The sequence below is a fragment of the Candoia aspera genome, chromosome 8 (genome assembly GCF_035149785.1).
Source record: "Candoia aspera isolate rCanAsp1 chromosome 8, rCanAsp1.hap2, whole genome shotgun sequence".
Lineage (NCBI taxonomy): Eukaryota > Metazoa > Chordata > Lepidosauria > Squamata > Boidae > Candoia > Candoia aspera.
The window spans coordinates 76,959,845-76,971,880 of record NC_086160.1 but is presented as its reverse complement, the minus strand read 5'-3'; the positions used below and the strand labels follow the sequence as shown (position 1 = coordinate 76,971,880).

The 12,036-nt window shown below is 52.9% G+C and overlaps 1 protein-coding gene across 1 annotated transcript in view; it reads left to right on the top strand.

The window, feature by feature from the left end:
- PAIP2B (poly(A) binding protein interacting protein 2B) overlaps positions 1–11,829 on the top strand; it is a 178,146-nt gene extending 166,317 nt beyond the window's left edge. The window contains exons 3-5 of the mRNA XM_063310334.1: positions 2,438–2,601; positions 6,773–6,958; positions 9,629–11,829. Of these exons, the coding sequence (XP_063166404.1) occupies positions 2,449–2,601; positions 6,773–6,958; positions 9,629–9,685 (396 nt within the window). The 5' untranslated portion in view covers positions 2,438–2,448 and the 3' untranslated portion in view covers positions 9,686–11,829. The remainder of the gene's footprint in view (positions 1–2,437; positions 2,602–6,772; positions 6,959–9,628) is intronic.
- Positions 11,830–12,036: the final 207 nt, after the last annotated feature.

Below are 12,036 nucleotides of genomic sequence, written 5' to 3'. Positions count from 1 at the left end.
ATAGTTTTCTAGGCAATATTATGGAAGTGGTTTGCCACTGCATCTTCTGGAATGTCTTTCCAACCTCCCAGTCTCATCTGTAACCCTTGGAGTTCCTGCAGATCTTCTGTTTGCGTACCAACCTGGCCTTTTTTCAAGCTCAGCCAAGACTAGAGATGTTGACCCTTGCTGGAGACATTGGCTTAGGTGCCTGTTGATGACATGGGCCCCCGTGTGGCTTTCCTGGCAACACTGTGGAAGTGGTTTCCCACTGCCTTCCTCTAGGGTATTTTTCAGCATCCCATTCTGGTCTACATTTCTGAGGTTTCCTGAGATCTCTCACCCGAGTACTAACAAGGTTGGATCCTGCTCAGCGTTTTCAAGATCAGCCAAGGCCAGCTAGGATTGGCGGCTGCCTTCTCCTTACGTACATAGGCAGAGTAGACCCATCCAACCAATGATACTCCAGCTGTTACTCATTCTTTAAAACACGGCAGTGATACTCAGATAGGAAATTTGTTTGTGAAGGAGTCTAAAATCTATATCTGTGTATGAGAACAGAGCTTCATGCGTACTGATTCAACAGGATGCACAGAAAAGAGATGCGGATTTGGTCAGTTTTTACTCAGATCAGTTGTGGGGGCGTTGTCTTTTAAAACAGTTATAGACAAGAAGCCATCCTAGTTATTCAGAGCCCAAGAGGGCTCTCTGCTTGACAATACTCAGGCAGGTTCCATTCTGCATTGGGAGTGGGGCCACTCCACCACCTCCTTGCCAGGCCTTGGAGTTCATTAGCCGGCTGTCCCTGAATTTTGCAGCTTTGCTGGGTAAGCTGTTTGTGTGCTCGGCAAAGTAGGAGAAATAAGTGGTGTGCAAGACAGATTCTCTCCATGCCAAGCAGTGAGTCACGGTGTCTTTAGAAGCTCCCCCACGCCCCCCAGCCATGCTGTTTCTTTTTCCACCGGCCCAGGTGCTCTCATTTGACTAGATGAAAACTCAGCTCAGAGTTTTGTGTGCATCTGCTTGCTGCTTGAGTCCCATCAACTTGCAGAGACTACAAGACAGTAATCCAGCTGTTTAGCTGGTAGCACTGCAGCGCCTAACCTTCCTAGGAAGGTAAGGCCTGCCAGCCCTCCAAAGATCCCAGACTTGTGAGAACAGATAAATTTTGTTACAAGTCAGGCAGTGGTTTTTTGGTGGGGGGGAAGGTTCTCTGCTGCATCTGTATGTTCTCCTTGTGGTGTTTTGTGTGGCTTTTACTTCCAAACCTCTAACTCTTGCTTCACTCAAACAGCTTGCTGGAAGGTAGCCTTTCCTGTATAAATAGTAATAAAGTGCTGTTTCATTTGCAGAATAGCAGATTCCCCCCCCCCCGCAAGATAACCCCTGTTTTTAAAGAACAAAATCTAGGCCAGGTGCTGCTTTGCATAATCCATTCCAGAACTGTCAGCTCCAGTCTTCGCTGCCCAGAGTTGTGCGTAGGGAGAAGTAAGGGGAGGGAACATTCAGTGGCCTGAACTCACAACACCTTGCTGAGAGGCGTTATGACAAAGCAAGGGGTCCCACCTCTTTGGGGTTAGCATAGGCTAGAGCAGTGTTGCCCAACCTTGGCAACTGGACGATGTGTGGACTTCTGGCTGGGGAATTGTGGGAGTTGAAGTCCACACATCCAGTTGCCAGGGTTGGGCAACGCTGGACTAGAGGCCTACAGCTGCTCTCCCTGCCCCCCAGCCTCTCCTGAACAGACTTGGGTAGACCTTCTCTCTGTCTTTAAGGGACCCTCTAGCTGTGGCCTGTATTTTTCCCTCGCTTCTTCCTGTATTTGAAGTCAGAAGCAACACGGCATTGAGAGTGGCCTTGCAAACTTGGTCTGCATCACAGTCCTGTGTCGTAAGTGGGCTCTGCTTTCTGGGAAGCTACCCTTCATAGTGCTGTTGTGGGAAAGCAACACCATGCCCAGGGTGTTCTCTGGATTTGGACTTCTGTGTTGCTTCTTGCCTTTAAAGCCTGTACTAATGTGGAATATCGGGCTACCTGAGAAAACTTGCCTATCTCTCTGTGTGTCTTCTTTGTTGAAATCTTCACCAGAGAATCTGCAGACACGAGAGATGGTAGCCAGGAAAAAAGCCTTCTGCCTGTTGGCTCTGTAATGTAGAATTATTTCCCTAGAGAACCTTTTATGGTGTGTCATTTTGGTGCAGTTTTTTTCCCCCAATCTTTTAAAACTGAGATTCTTGCACTGTATGGTTTTTATGGAGCCTGTGGGATTGGTGAGGCTCCTTGTCTGATTGGGGATGGCAAAGCTAAAACACGGTCCTGAAAGGCAGCGTTTGGGGAGCTGCTCCAGTTGCGTAGCCAAGGGAATGGGGAGGAAGGGTCCTTCTTTTCCTGCCCAAAGTTTTGTTGGCACTGCATCTGTTCTGTCTAGTTAATCTCCTCTTTCCTGTGCCTTTCTTAGACTCTCTAAGGATGAATGGTTCCAATGTGGCCAACACAGCCCCCCCTGCAGCCCCCCCTGCAAAATCCAAGGAGGACCAAGTAGTGAATGGTCATGACGAAAAGGAGAGCAACCCCTTTGCAGAATACATGTGGATGGAGAACGAGGAGGACTTCAACCGCCAGGTGATGCAGCAAAGGGGCCAAACCTGAGCATTAGCTCGCTTTCAGAGGGCATTTCTTGGTACAAACACAATTTCTCTGGCGTAGGGGGATTAAAAGGGAACAAGAGGAGGAGACTGTGCCATCGCGCGTCACAAACCATAAGGTGAAGTGGGTCTTCCAACAGCAGAAGCACCGTTGCTCTGTGGTGTGGTCTGTTGCCTTGTGTGTGGTCTCAAACTGTTGGGCTCGGGGCCTCCTCCTGGCTCCCCACTTGGGTCAGCTGTCCTCTGGGCTTTGTGGGCAGACAGGTGGGGTGCTGCCAGTTTGGATGCCCTTCCATGAGTGCAAAGTCAAGCAAGACATTCCAGCTCTAAGTCTGCGTAGTGAGAATACGAGCCAGGAAGCCTAGACTTGGAATCTGATCTTGGCTGGAACTTTGCTCAGCAGCCTTGGACAACTGTGTGCACTTTCCTCCTCCCCTCCCCTTACAGTGGGTTTCCCTGCCTTACCAGACGGAGCATGTGCAGGTCCCCTGTAGATAATTCAGGGGGTAACTCCAGGCTTGTGACAACAACTAGACGACAGACTTGAGAAGGAGGCTGGCCCTGGAGGAGGAGGAGAAGCATCACTGGAGGAAAAGGCAAAGCGGCGCACAGTGGAATTGCTCAGAGCAGCCACTTGGGAAGCTGCATCTGGCCCTGCCATCTTCCGAGCTGTGCTAGGCCCGAGGCAGCTAGCAAAATAGTCTGTGGATCTCTTGGTCGATTTTAAATAATTGAGTAACCCACTTTCCACGCACTCCAGGCGACTTAGGATACCCAAGTCTGAAAACAGGGTAACACTACAGAATTCTCAGGGTAGATACTATGAGAATAGATCAGAGTTCAGATGCTTTGTGAAATCAGAAACAAATGAGAGGGGAACCGTCCGCCCCTCTGCCAGGGCAGCGCACAGGCGTTTTAGGGTGGCTGCTGTTAATAATGGGATCCTAAGAGGCCTGGGACAGGGAAGCAACAGAAGGCAGGCTTTGGCCCGCTCGTTACAGGAAGCAGCAGATCCAAAAGGCCGTGGGACTGCACCATTGGGAACTTTTAATTGCGAGCAGCAGGGCCTTGGCCTCCGCCTGGAAAAAAAACAGGTGTTGTTGAACCGGCTGGGTGTGCGTTCCCTCACCGCAGAGAGCAGGCGTGCCCTCAGCACATGCTGCAACTTTGGAGTCGCCTCGGGGCCAGGTCTGGGCTGAGCTGCTGCAGCGCTGGCAGTCGGAGGCCCCTCTTGGTACGCCAGGCTCAAGAGTCTGCGTCTGACCTGTGCAGCTGCAGCCTTTGGATGCAGGTTCCCAGTGGCAATTTCAAAGCAGTCTGAATGCTCTCCACTCTTGCCAGTACTTCTGGCCTCTGAGGCTTTTGGACTCTTGTTGTGGTGGTGGTGGTTGTTGGAAGGAGCAAGTGTCTCCCAGATTCAGGGACCAGGATTTCCTGGCAGGGCTGGACTAGCCTAGTCCTGGAAAACCCGGCAGCTGAGTTTACACAACGTCCTAAGCTAGTGGCTGGAGTGTGATGCAGCATACTGTCGGAACCAGGCCTTCCCACTGAACTGTCATAAGGCTGGTTTGCTGACTCCTCCTGCCTGGCTTCCTGGCCACAGCGCTGCCATCCACAAGATGGGAAGGGCCTGAAAGCTCGGAAGCCATTAAAATCCCACAAAGAGATGAAATAAAAAGGTGCTCCAGGAGGGTATTTTATGTGACTGCTGGTTGTGAAAGCCAAAATTTAGTGCCATTCAGAAAGAGATGAGTGGGTGTGGGTGTTCGAGTGTTCACGGAAGCCTGGAACTGCAAACCCCCAGCAGGAGGGGCAAAGAGATGCTCTTTGTCGGGGGAGGGGCTTATGCCGGGCTTCCGTGAGACGCTTGGCAGGAAGCGGGCAGACAGGTTTGTTTTGCTTGAAGCCGAGCTTTGCCTCTGGCCCGCGGTTTGCTCTACGGCAGGCCGGGAAAAACCCAGTCTGCTCCCTTTGTTGCTGCTCCATCTAGGCTTTGGGCAGTTTGCAAAAGGACTCCCCAAGCCTGTGTCTGGAATGGGAGGTGCAGAAAGTTCAGCCCCTGTGGATTATGAGGAGCTCAGAGAGAAGAAGAGAGCAGGAGAGTCTTCCCAGAGAGCCTGTAGCCAGAATGAGAACATGTGGAGGGGGGCCCAGGCTTGTGCCTCCAGCTGCATATGAAGAACTTATGGGTGTGGCTTCTCTCCCAAGTCCACTCCCCAGGAGCAAGGCCCCTTGAAGGGTCTGCAGAAGCCCAGAAATCACAGTCCCAAGGAGCTTGGACCTAAGTGGGGCGGGCCTGTGCTAATCGCAGGCAAACAGCAGCTGGAGAGGATAGCTGTTTCTGGGCTTCCCAGGGACTCCTAGCTATAGGTTGCTGGTGGGCCATTAGTCTTTTTCAACAAGGCAGCTCTTGTCTTTGAGCTGAACAGCCAGAGATCGCCCAAACCCTTGTTTGTGCTTTAGGGGCAAGGAAGGTGTTTGGTTCTGGTGTTGGCGTTACATCAGCATTGGCCCACAGAATGGACACAGCTTTGCCTTTTCATCCTCTGGAAATGGGCTCTGCAGATAAGGCTTGCTGCCCCCCTGAGCTGCACTCATCCCTGCCTTTGAGACAGAGAGCAGAGAGTCAGGCTTGGTCTCTTCAGTTCTGCTGGAAAGTTGTCACTCAGCCTCCAAGACCTGGTGCAAGTACAATTCTCATGATTCATCCCTAGCTAGCCAGCAAGCAGGAAAAGACACCTTCTTTAGTATCCTGGGGTGGTTCCCGTCAGCATGACTGGATGGAAAGTGAGTCCCTGGGCACTCCAGTGTGAGGTGGCTTTCTCCCCCAATCTTTCGACCATCTACATGAAGTTGCTGGTGGAAGTCATCTGTTGGTATTAACGTTGGTCAGCTTTACATCTTTACCCCAGGCTGGGCAGAAGATCAGGTGGAAGTCTTAGCCTGGTGTCTGTGAAGTGGGTGGAATGGAACAGACTGAATCCCATAAGATGGAGTTACTGTTGGTAGAGAGGCCTTCTGGATCCACGGATGCTCCATCGATCTCTCTTGATGAGGTGGCACTGTTCCTGAAGGAGTAAGAATGCAACTGATGGCTTCTCCCGGACTCACAGTTTCTCCTAGAACAGCTAGTTGAGGTCAAGAGAATCTTTGACCATCTCCTGCTGGGTCTGCCCTGGAAGATGACCCAGAAGCTGCACCTGGTACAGAAGGCAGCTGCTTGCTTCCTGATTGCTACTCACTGATTTAATGGAATAACTCCTATTTTAGGAAAGCTACTTTGGTTTCTAGTGGGCCTCTGGCCAAATTGAAGATGGCCCTAATTACCTGTAAAGCCCTAGATGACTTGGGACCTGGTTATCTTGGGAACAACTTGCCCCAAGTGGAGTCAGGCTACCCAAGGTGGTCTAGATGGAGGGGGTACTACAGTTACCCTATCCCTGAGAGATTGGGGGGTGGAGACCTATAGGATGGCCTTCTCAGCAGCTCTCCCCTCATTTAGAATACCCAGCCCCCCAAGATCTGAATGGTCCCACTTTCTCTAAGGGGGTGAAAATTGTCCTCTTTTGCAGGATCTTTGGATTGGAGGGTCTTCAGTAGTGGACATCAGTAAATATAAACCTGATTTGCTTTGTCTACTTTTTGTTAGATGCACTGAGTTTTTCTACATTTTCATATTTTTATTAGCGTACTGCCGTACATAAACTTCTGCTCATGAGTATTAACTTACAGCATGAAAACAATTCAGATTCTGATTTTTAAGAAACAGCTGCGTGAGAAGAGTTTAATAAACTTGCCAAGTGTCATCAGACATCAGCTTGTCTCGGAAAAGTTCCCAACGTTTTTACGGGCCTCCTCCTGGATCTCTCAACTCCAGCTGTACTGCATCCCCCCTCAGTCACTGGTCTGGAGACGTGCTGGTGTTCCCTCCCCTCCCGGTGTGTGTGTAGTGGGGCCTAGTTGCGGAGGGGAAGTCCTCTGCGGGCCACGAAGGGTCTGAGATCCCGCTTGCAGGGTGAAGGCTTGCGGAGGGGGGCACGGGGATGTACTCCTTGGTGCTGGCTGGCTGGTTGCCAGAGGAGGCTGCCCTGTGCGTGGCCCCAGCCCTGCTGTAACGGACCTCTTTGCTGGCTCTCCTTCCCCCCCAGGTGGAGGAGGAGCTTCAGGAGCAAGAGTTCCTTGACCGCTGCTTCCAGGAGATGCTGGACGAAGAAGACCAGGACTGGTTCATCCCGTCCCGTGACCTGCCTCAAGGCATTGGGCAGCTTCAGCAGCAGCTGAACGGACTCTCGGTCAGCGATACCACCCACGGCCACATCTCGGAAGACATTTTGGTAAGGAGGGATGCGAGAGGAACCCGACTGAGAAGCATTAAAAGAAACCCAAAACACCACCGTAATAGTGTTCAGAAGCACACCCCGTTTTCCAGTCCTGACAAAATCAGTGTTTTTGGACTTGGGGCACTTAAACCAGAGGCTTTAAGGTCGGCTGCCTTCTGCTTGGTCCTGCAAGCTGGCCAGGGCCCTTCTCCCTTGGGCTGGAGATAGACAAGCCTTGCTCTGTCTTAGCTATGCCGTGGTAGACCTCAAGTTACATGGAAGGGGACCGGCCCGGGCACCACTGGCCTAGCAGTCACAGCTCTTAGGCTCTTGGTCATCTGCTCTGATGAACTGACTTGCCCTTTGGGGAGGAAATCACACCTGTGCAGGAGGTAATGCCGCGGTGGGAGCCATGTTGCGGCGAGAAGCGAGCACCGACTGCTCATGTTTTTCATTTTCTGAGATCTGAGGGTACAGACAGGATGTTTGCAGCCATTCAGACTCCAGCACATAGTCTAAATCCTTGCCCTTCCTGGCCAGTAAGCTCAGCGGGGGAGGCCTGAAGGGGTGGGTCCAGGGAGTGGTAAATGCCTCATTAGGGCAGGGGGTGGTTCCTCGTGCCCTGAAAAGGAGCACGGGGTGATTCCTCCTGCAGCAGCCTTCCTCAGCCTTTTGACCCCGGAGGAACCCTTGAAATATTTTTCAGGCCTTGGGGAACCCCTGCACCTTCAGGCTCAAATTGTCCTGACTAAGCAAGCACCATGCCAAGACAAGGAATAGGTTTCTAGTGCTTTATTACCGCTACAGTAGACAGAAAATCCTACCCAACTGAAGAAGCGTGGGAAAACCCAGACAGATAAACCCCCAACAGTCAAGGCGGGTCTGCTCTGTGTTTCTCTGAATGACAGCTCAGAGTCTCTAAACCACGCATGCGTTTTCCCCCCTGGACAGGGGCCCCCTCCTCGCCATCAGAACTCATGACAACTAGAGGCCAGAAGTTACAAAATTATTGTATCCATTTCATGGGTAGGCCTGTATACATATGCATTAACAGAGTTCTTAAAGTAAGAATGGAACTTACCTCTGTAATGTGAAGTTGCCCGGACTGGAAATAACTTTCTAAATAAACCGTGATCTCCCAGGGAACCCCAGTTGACCTCTCGTGGAGCCCTGGGGTGCCACGGGACCCTGGTGGAGAAACCCTGCCCTAAGCGAAAGTCCCTGGGCCCAGCGGTGCTTGGGAGCAGCTGCCCCAGGGCGGGTCCCCGCTCCTCAGGCGAAGGGCTTGAAGGGGGGCGGTCAGTGAGATCCTCGTGTCCCAGTCGAAGCGAAGCACCGAGGACGCCCCCATTCTCGTGTTCTGCGACGCCTCGATTTTTCCGGCTGCGTGACGGGGGCTTACTGCCCTCACGGATGAGTTGCTCCAGGGGGTGGGCAGGAGGTGCGACTTCTTTGTCCCAACCTGCTGGTGGCCTTCCATGCCGTTGCTCAGGTGGTTCGCTGCCCTTCCGTGGTTCCGCTTCTGCCTCTAGGAGGGCTTTCAAGTTCTCTGTCAGAGCAGCTCCCGGTGCACAAGGTGGCAGTGAGGCTGTTCCTGGAACGCCCTTCGGAGAGCGCAGGAGACTGTCCTGAAGCGACTTCTGTCATTGCCTGCACGATGCCAGTCCAGGTGTACGCGATGACAGTGGATACCCATGGCAGTGTAAGATGCTCCCAATGCTTGAGGAGAGCACCTCTCTCAGTATGTGCCTGCCCACAGGTTAAGGTCTTGCGGGGGCGGTGGAGTTCTCCTTCCGGGGAAGCCAGGCTGACCGAGGCTGGGAAACAGGTTGAGGACGCGGAGGTGGGGACTCTGGCGCTGCTCGGTCTGCTTTTCCTGCATCTGATGGGCAGGTAGGGCGGGACAGCCCATCTCCCAAGGTAACTGTGGGGTTGGGGCCTGAAATGCTAGCCAGAGCATTTTGTAAAGCAAGCGGATGGGATCGCCAAGGATCGGATACGACTGAATGGGTAATTGGATTCGATGACAAATCAGTGCTTGAGAGGAAGGAGCTGAGACGCAGGATAAAATAGGAATGCCTTGAATACACACACATCCATAGATAGTCCTTGCTTAACAACCACACTTGAGACTGGAATTTTGGTTGCTAAGTGAAGCAGTCATTAAGTGAATCTGACCTGATTTTATGACCTTTTTCATTAAGTGAATCACAGTGGGCATTAAGCAAACCACATGGTCGTTAAGTGAATCATACAGTTCCCCATTGATTTTGCTTGCCAGAAGCCAGCCGGGAAAGTAAAAAATGGTGATCATGTGACCACGGGATGCTGCGATGGTCATAAATATGAAGTGGTTGCCAAGTGCCCAAGTTGTGATCATGTGACTGCGGTTGTAAGTGTGAGAACCAGTTGTAAGTCAGTTTTTTTAGCACCGTCGAACCATCACTAAATGAATGGTTGTTAAGTGAGGACTACCTGTAAGGGATCAGAGCCAGTGAATCATGGCCTCACCCCCGTTTAAATACATCAGTCTAGCTGCTCCACGCGTGGGATGGAGACCTGCAGCTCACGGAAGCTGCTGCTTTTTAATAGAAGTGGTGATTCAGAAAAGGTGTTCCTGGACTCCTCCTGCTATTTACCCTCTGTGACTCTGACCTCTTTCTCCCCCCACCCCTCTGTTTTCAGAGCAAAAGCACCTTAAACCCGGACGCCAAGGAGTTTGTTCCTGGAGTGAAGTATTGAGCCCTCAGGCAAACTTCATAAAGACATTTTTCTGCCCTGGATGGATGGGGAAATGGGGTGGGGGGGAGCGGGACCCACAAGCAGTGGTGGGAAAGAGACTCTGCCAGGGAATTGGGGGCCTCTTAAGCTACTTAATCCCTCTTGTCTTGCTGCGTTGGGACATTTTGCAACAAGCTGAAGAAAAGTAATGCTGTCCGTGGGACGGGACAAAGGGCACATCCGGATGGGCATCCTAGCCCCCCTGTTTCCTGTTAAACAATGACAACCTAGCCTGACCACCAGCAGATTTTCTGCCCATACCACCCCTGCCCACCCCTTGGTTAGCTGCTTCCCCCAGCGTGATTGGGACCTTGCCGCAGGGTAGGCAAAGGTGCCCCCACGGCCTCTTCTCGGTGGACGCTTCCAAGCGCAGCAGGCAGGCCAGGCCCTGCGCCTCAACCACGGTGTGCTTCTGCCTCCCCCAGCTTTGGACCAGCCGCTTCCTCTGTTCGCTTTTGCCGGGGCCGATCCTTCTTCCAGCCGGGGAGGTTGCTGCTGGGTGGGCCGTGGGCTTCCATGCGAGCTGGGCCCAGCCCCTGGCCCCTTCAGCCTGTCAGGGCAGGAAGCCTGAGCATTGGTGAGCTCGCTTGAACGTTCCCTCCATCCAGTGCCAACTCCTGGGGTTCTCCTTTGGAGGAGAGAGGGGCCCTGGATTTTCTAGGGAAGTTAATCTGAAAGGGGTGCTGGGCGTCTGGGAAAGCTCTTGGGCACAGCGCTTGCCATAATTTCCTGTCCTCCTGTCTCTTCCCCCACCCTCTCAACTTCCCTCTTCCCAAACAAGAAGCAAACTCTAAAACGCAGCTGCGGACTGGCTGATCATTTCCCCCCAAGAGACCCCGCTCTTCTTCCGGGGCTTTAACACCGGGCTGCTCGGTTTGCAGGCGGAAGCCCTGTCCTTTCCTGCCTTCCCATTCTCTTCCTGCCGTTGCTTCCTGCCCCGGTGAAAAGGACAGTCTGGTGCTCGGCAGATGGGCACGAGGCTCCCCGGGCCTGGACCCGGAGGGTGAAGGGGGCAGGTGGCGGCAAAGCCCAACCCCTGCGAGCTCCTGCCCAAGCTGTGCCTCTTTGCAAAGCAGCTTCGTGGAGGCCGAGAATGTTTTGTCGTTCTTGAGCTACCTTTCACAGGAGAGCTCCTGCAGGCTGGTGGTGTCATCTGCCGGGGAAAAGGCAGGCCACACTTCCTGCTCGGTGAGACCTTTTATGGACCTCTTTGACAAGCAGAGCTTCCCCACCCCAGAGCCCTCCAAAGGGGTTGGGGCAACCCTACCTAGAATTCTCTGCCTCGGGTCTGGGTTGGGGGCACCTACGCCAGAGATTTCCCTTCTGCTTCTTCAGAACAGAATTGGCTTTGTTTTGGGGATAATCTGAACATCCATTTGTGCAGCCCACCAGCTTGATTCCAAGAACTTGTTTGTAGGAGATAAGCTTGTGGTCAGGGTGGCAGGTGAGACCTCGTCTTCCTCTTTGCTTAATAATGCGGCTCCTAACCCACCCACCCGCCAGAAAAAACCTTTGCTGAAGCCAGCCTTCCTCAGTCTGGTCTCTTCCAAATAGCTCCTCGTTCCCTATCCGTGGGGCTTTAGCTCAGTCCTGTAGAAAGTGCCGGCAGGGGACGGGCACCCCCTGAGCGAGGCTCCTTTTGTGCAGCTCCTGGCCCACGGGACTGAGCTCGGAGCAGCTCTGAAGGGGTCCGGCCTGCCTCTGCCTCCTTCCCAGGAAAAGGGACGTGGAAGCTTGCACAGAGCTGGGGCAACACCCGGATCTCTTTCCCCAACTCCTTCCAGGAAATGTTGACAAAGGAAGTCTCAGTGCTGCAGGCAGGAGCAGAGACATCGCCCCATTTCCCCCTTGGTGCCCAGTTGTTTGGGGAGAACAGCAGTGGCTCTGGATTCTGCTTTTAAGCTTTGGAAAAGATGCGTGGGGCCTTGGGGCTTGCTTTCCCTAGCCTTGTGACAGGCTTGTTGGATCTGCAGAACAGTTAGAGCAGATGCGCAAGGCCCTTCTCCACTGTGCAAGCTCTGATTTCTTTCTGAGGAAGTCTGTGCAATTATGCGCCGCCCATTTTTACAATAATGCATTCTTCAATAAATTGATTTTGAGCTGGGTGTGGTGCTTAGGGCCTTTTTGGGACCTCCAAATTGTGCAGCAAATTTTGGCTCTCCGGCGTGCTGTTGCCGGGGAGAATGAGCCTGGAGGAGGGTACAGCAGAGGGGCTTTCTGTAGCTGGGGCCATTTCCAAGGGAGGGGACGGTTGTGTAGTGTGATGGCTGCAAGCAGTCTGGGAAGCGGGGGGGGGGGGGGGGAACGGCAAG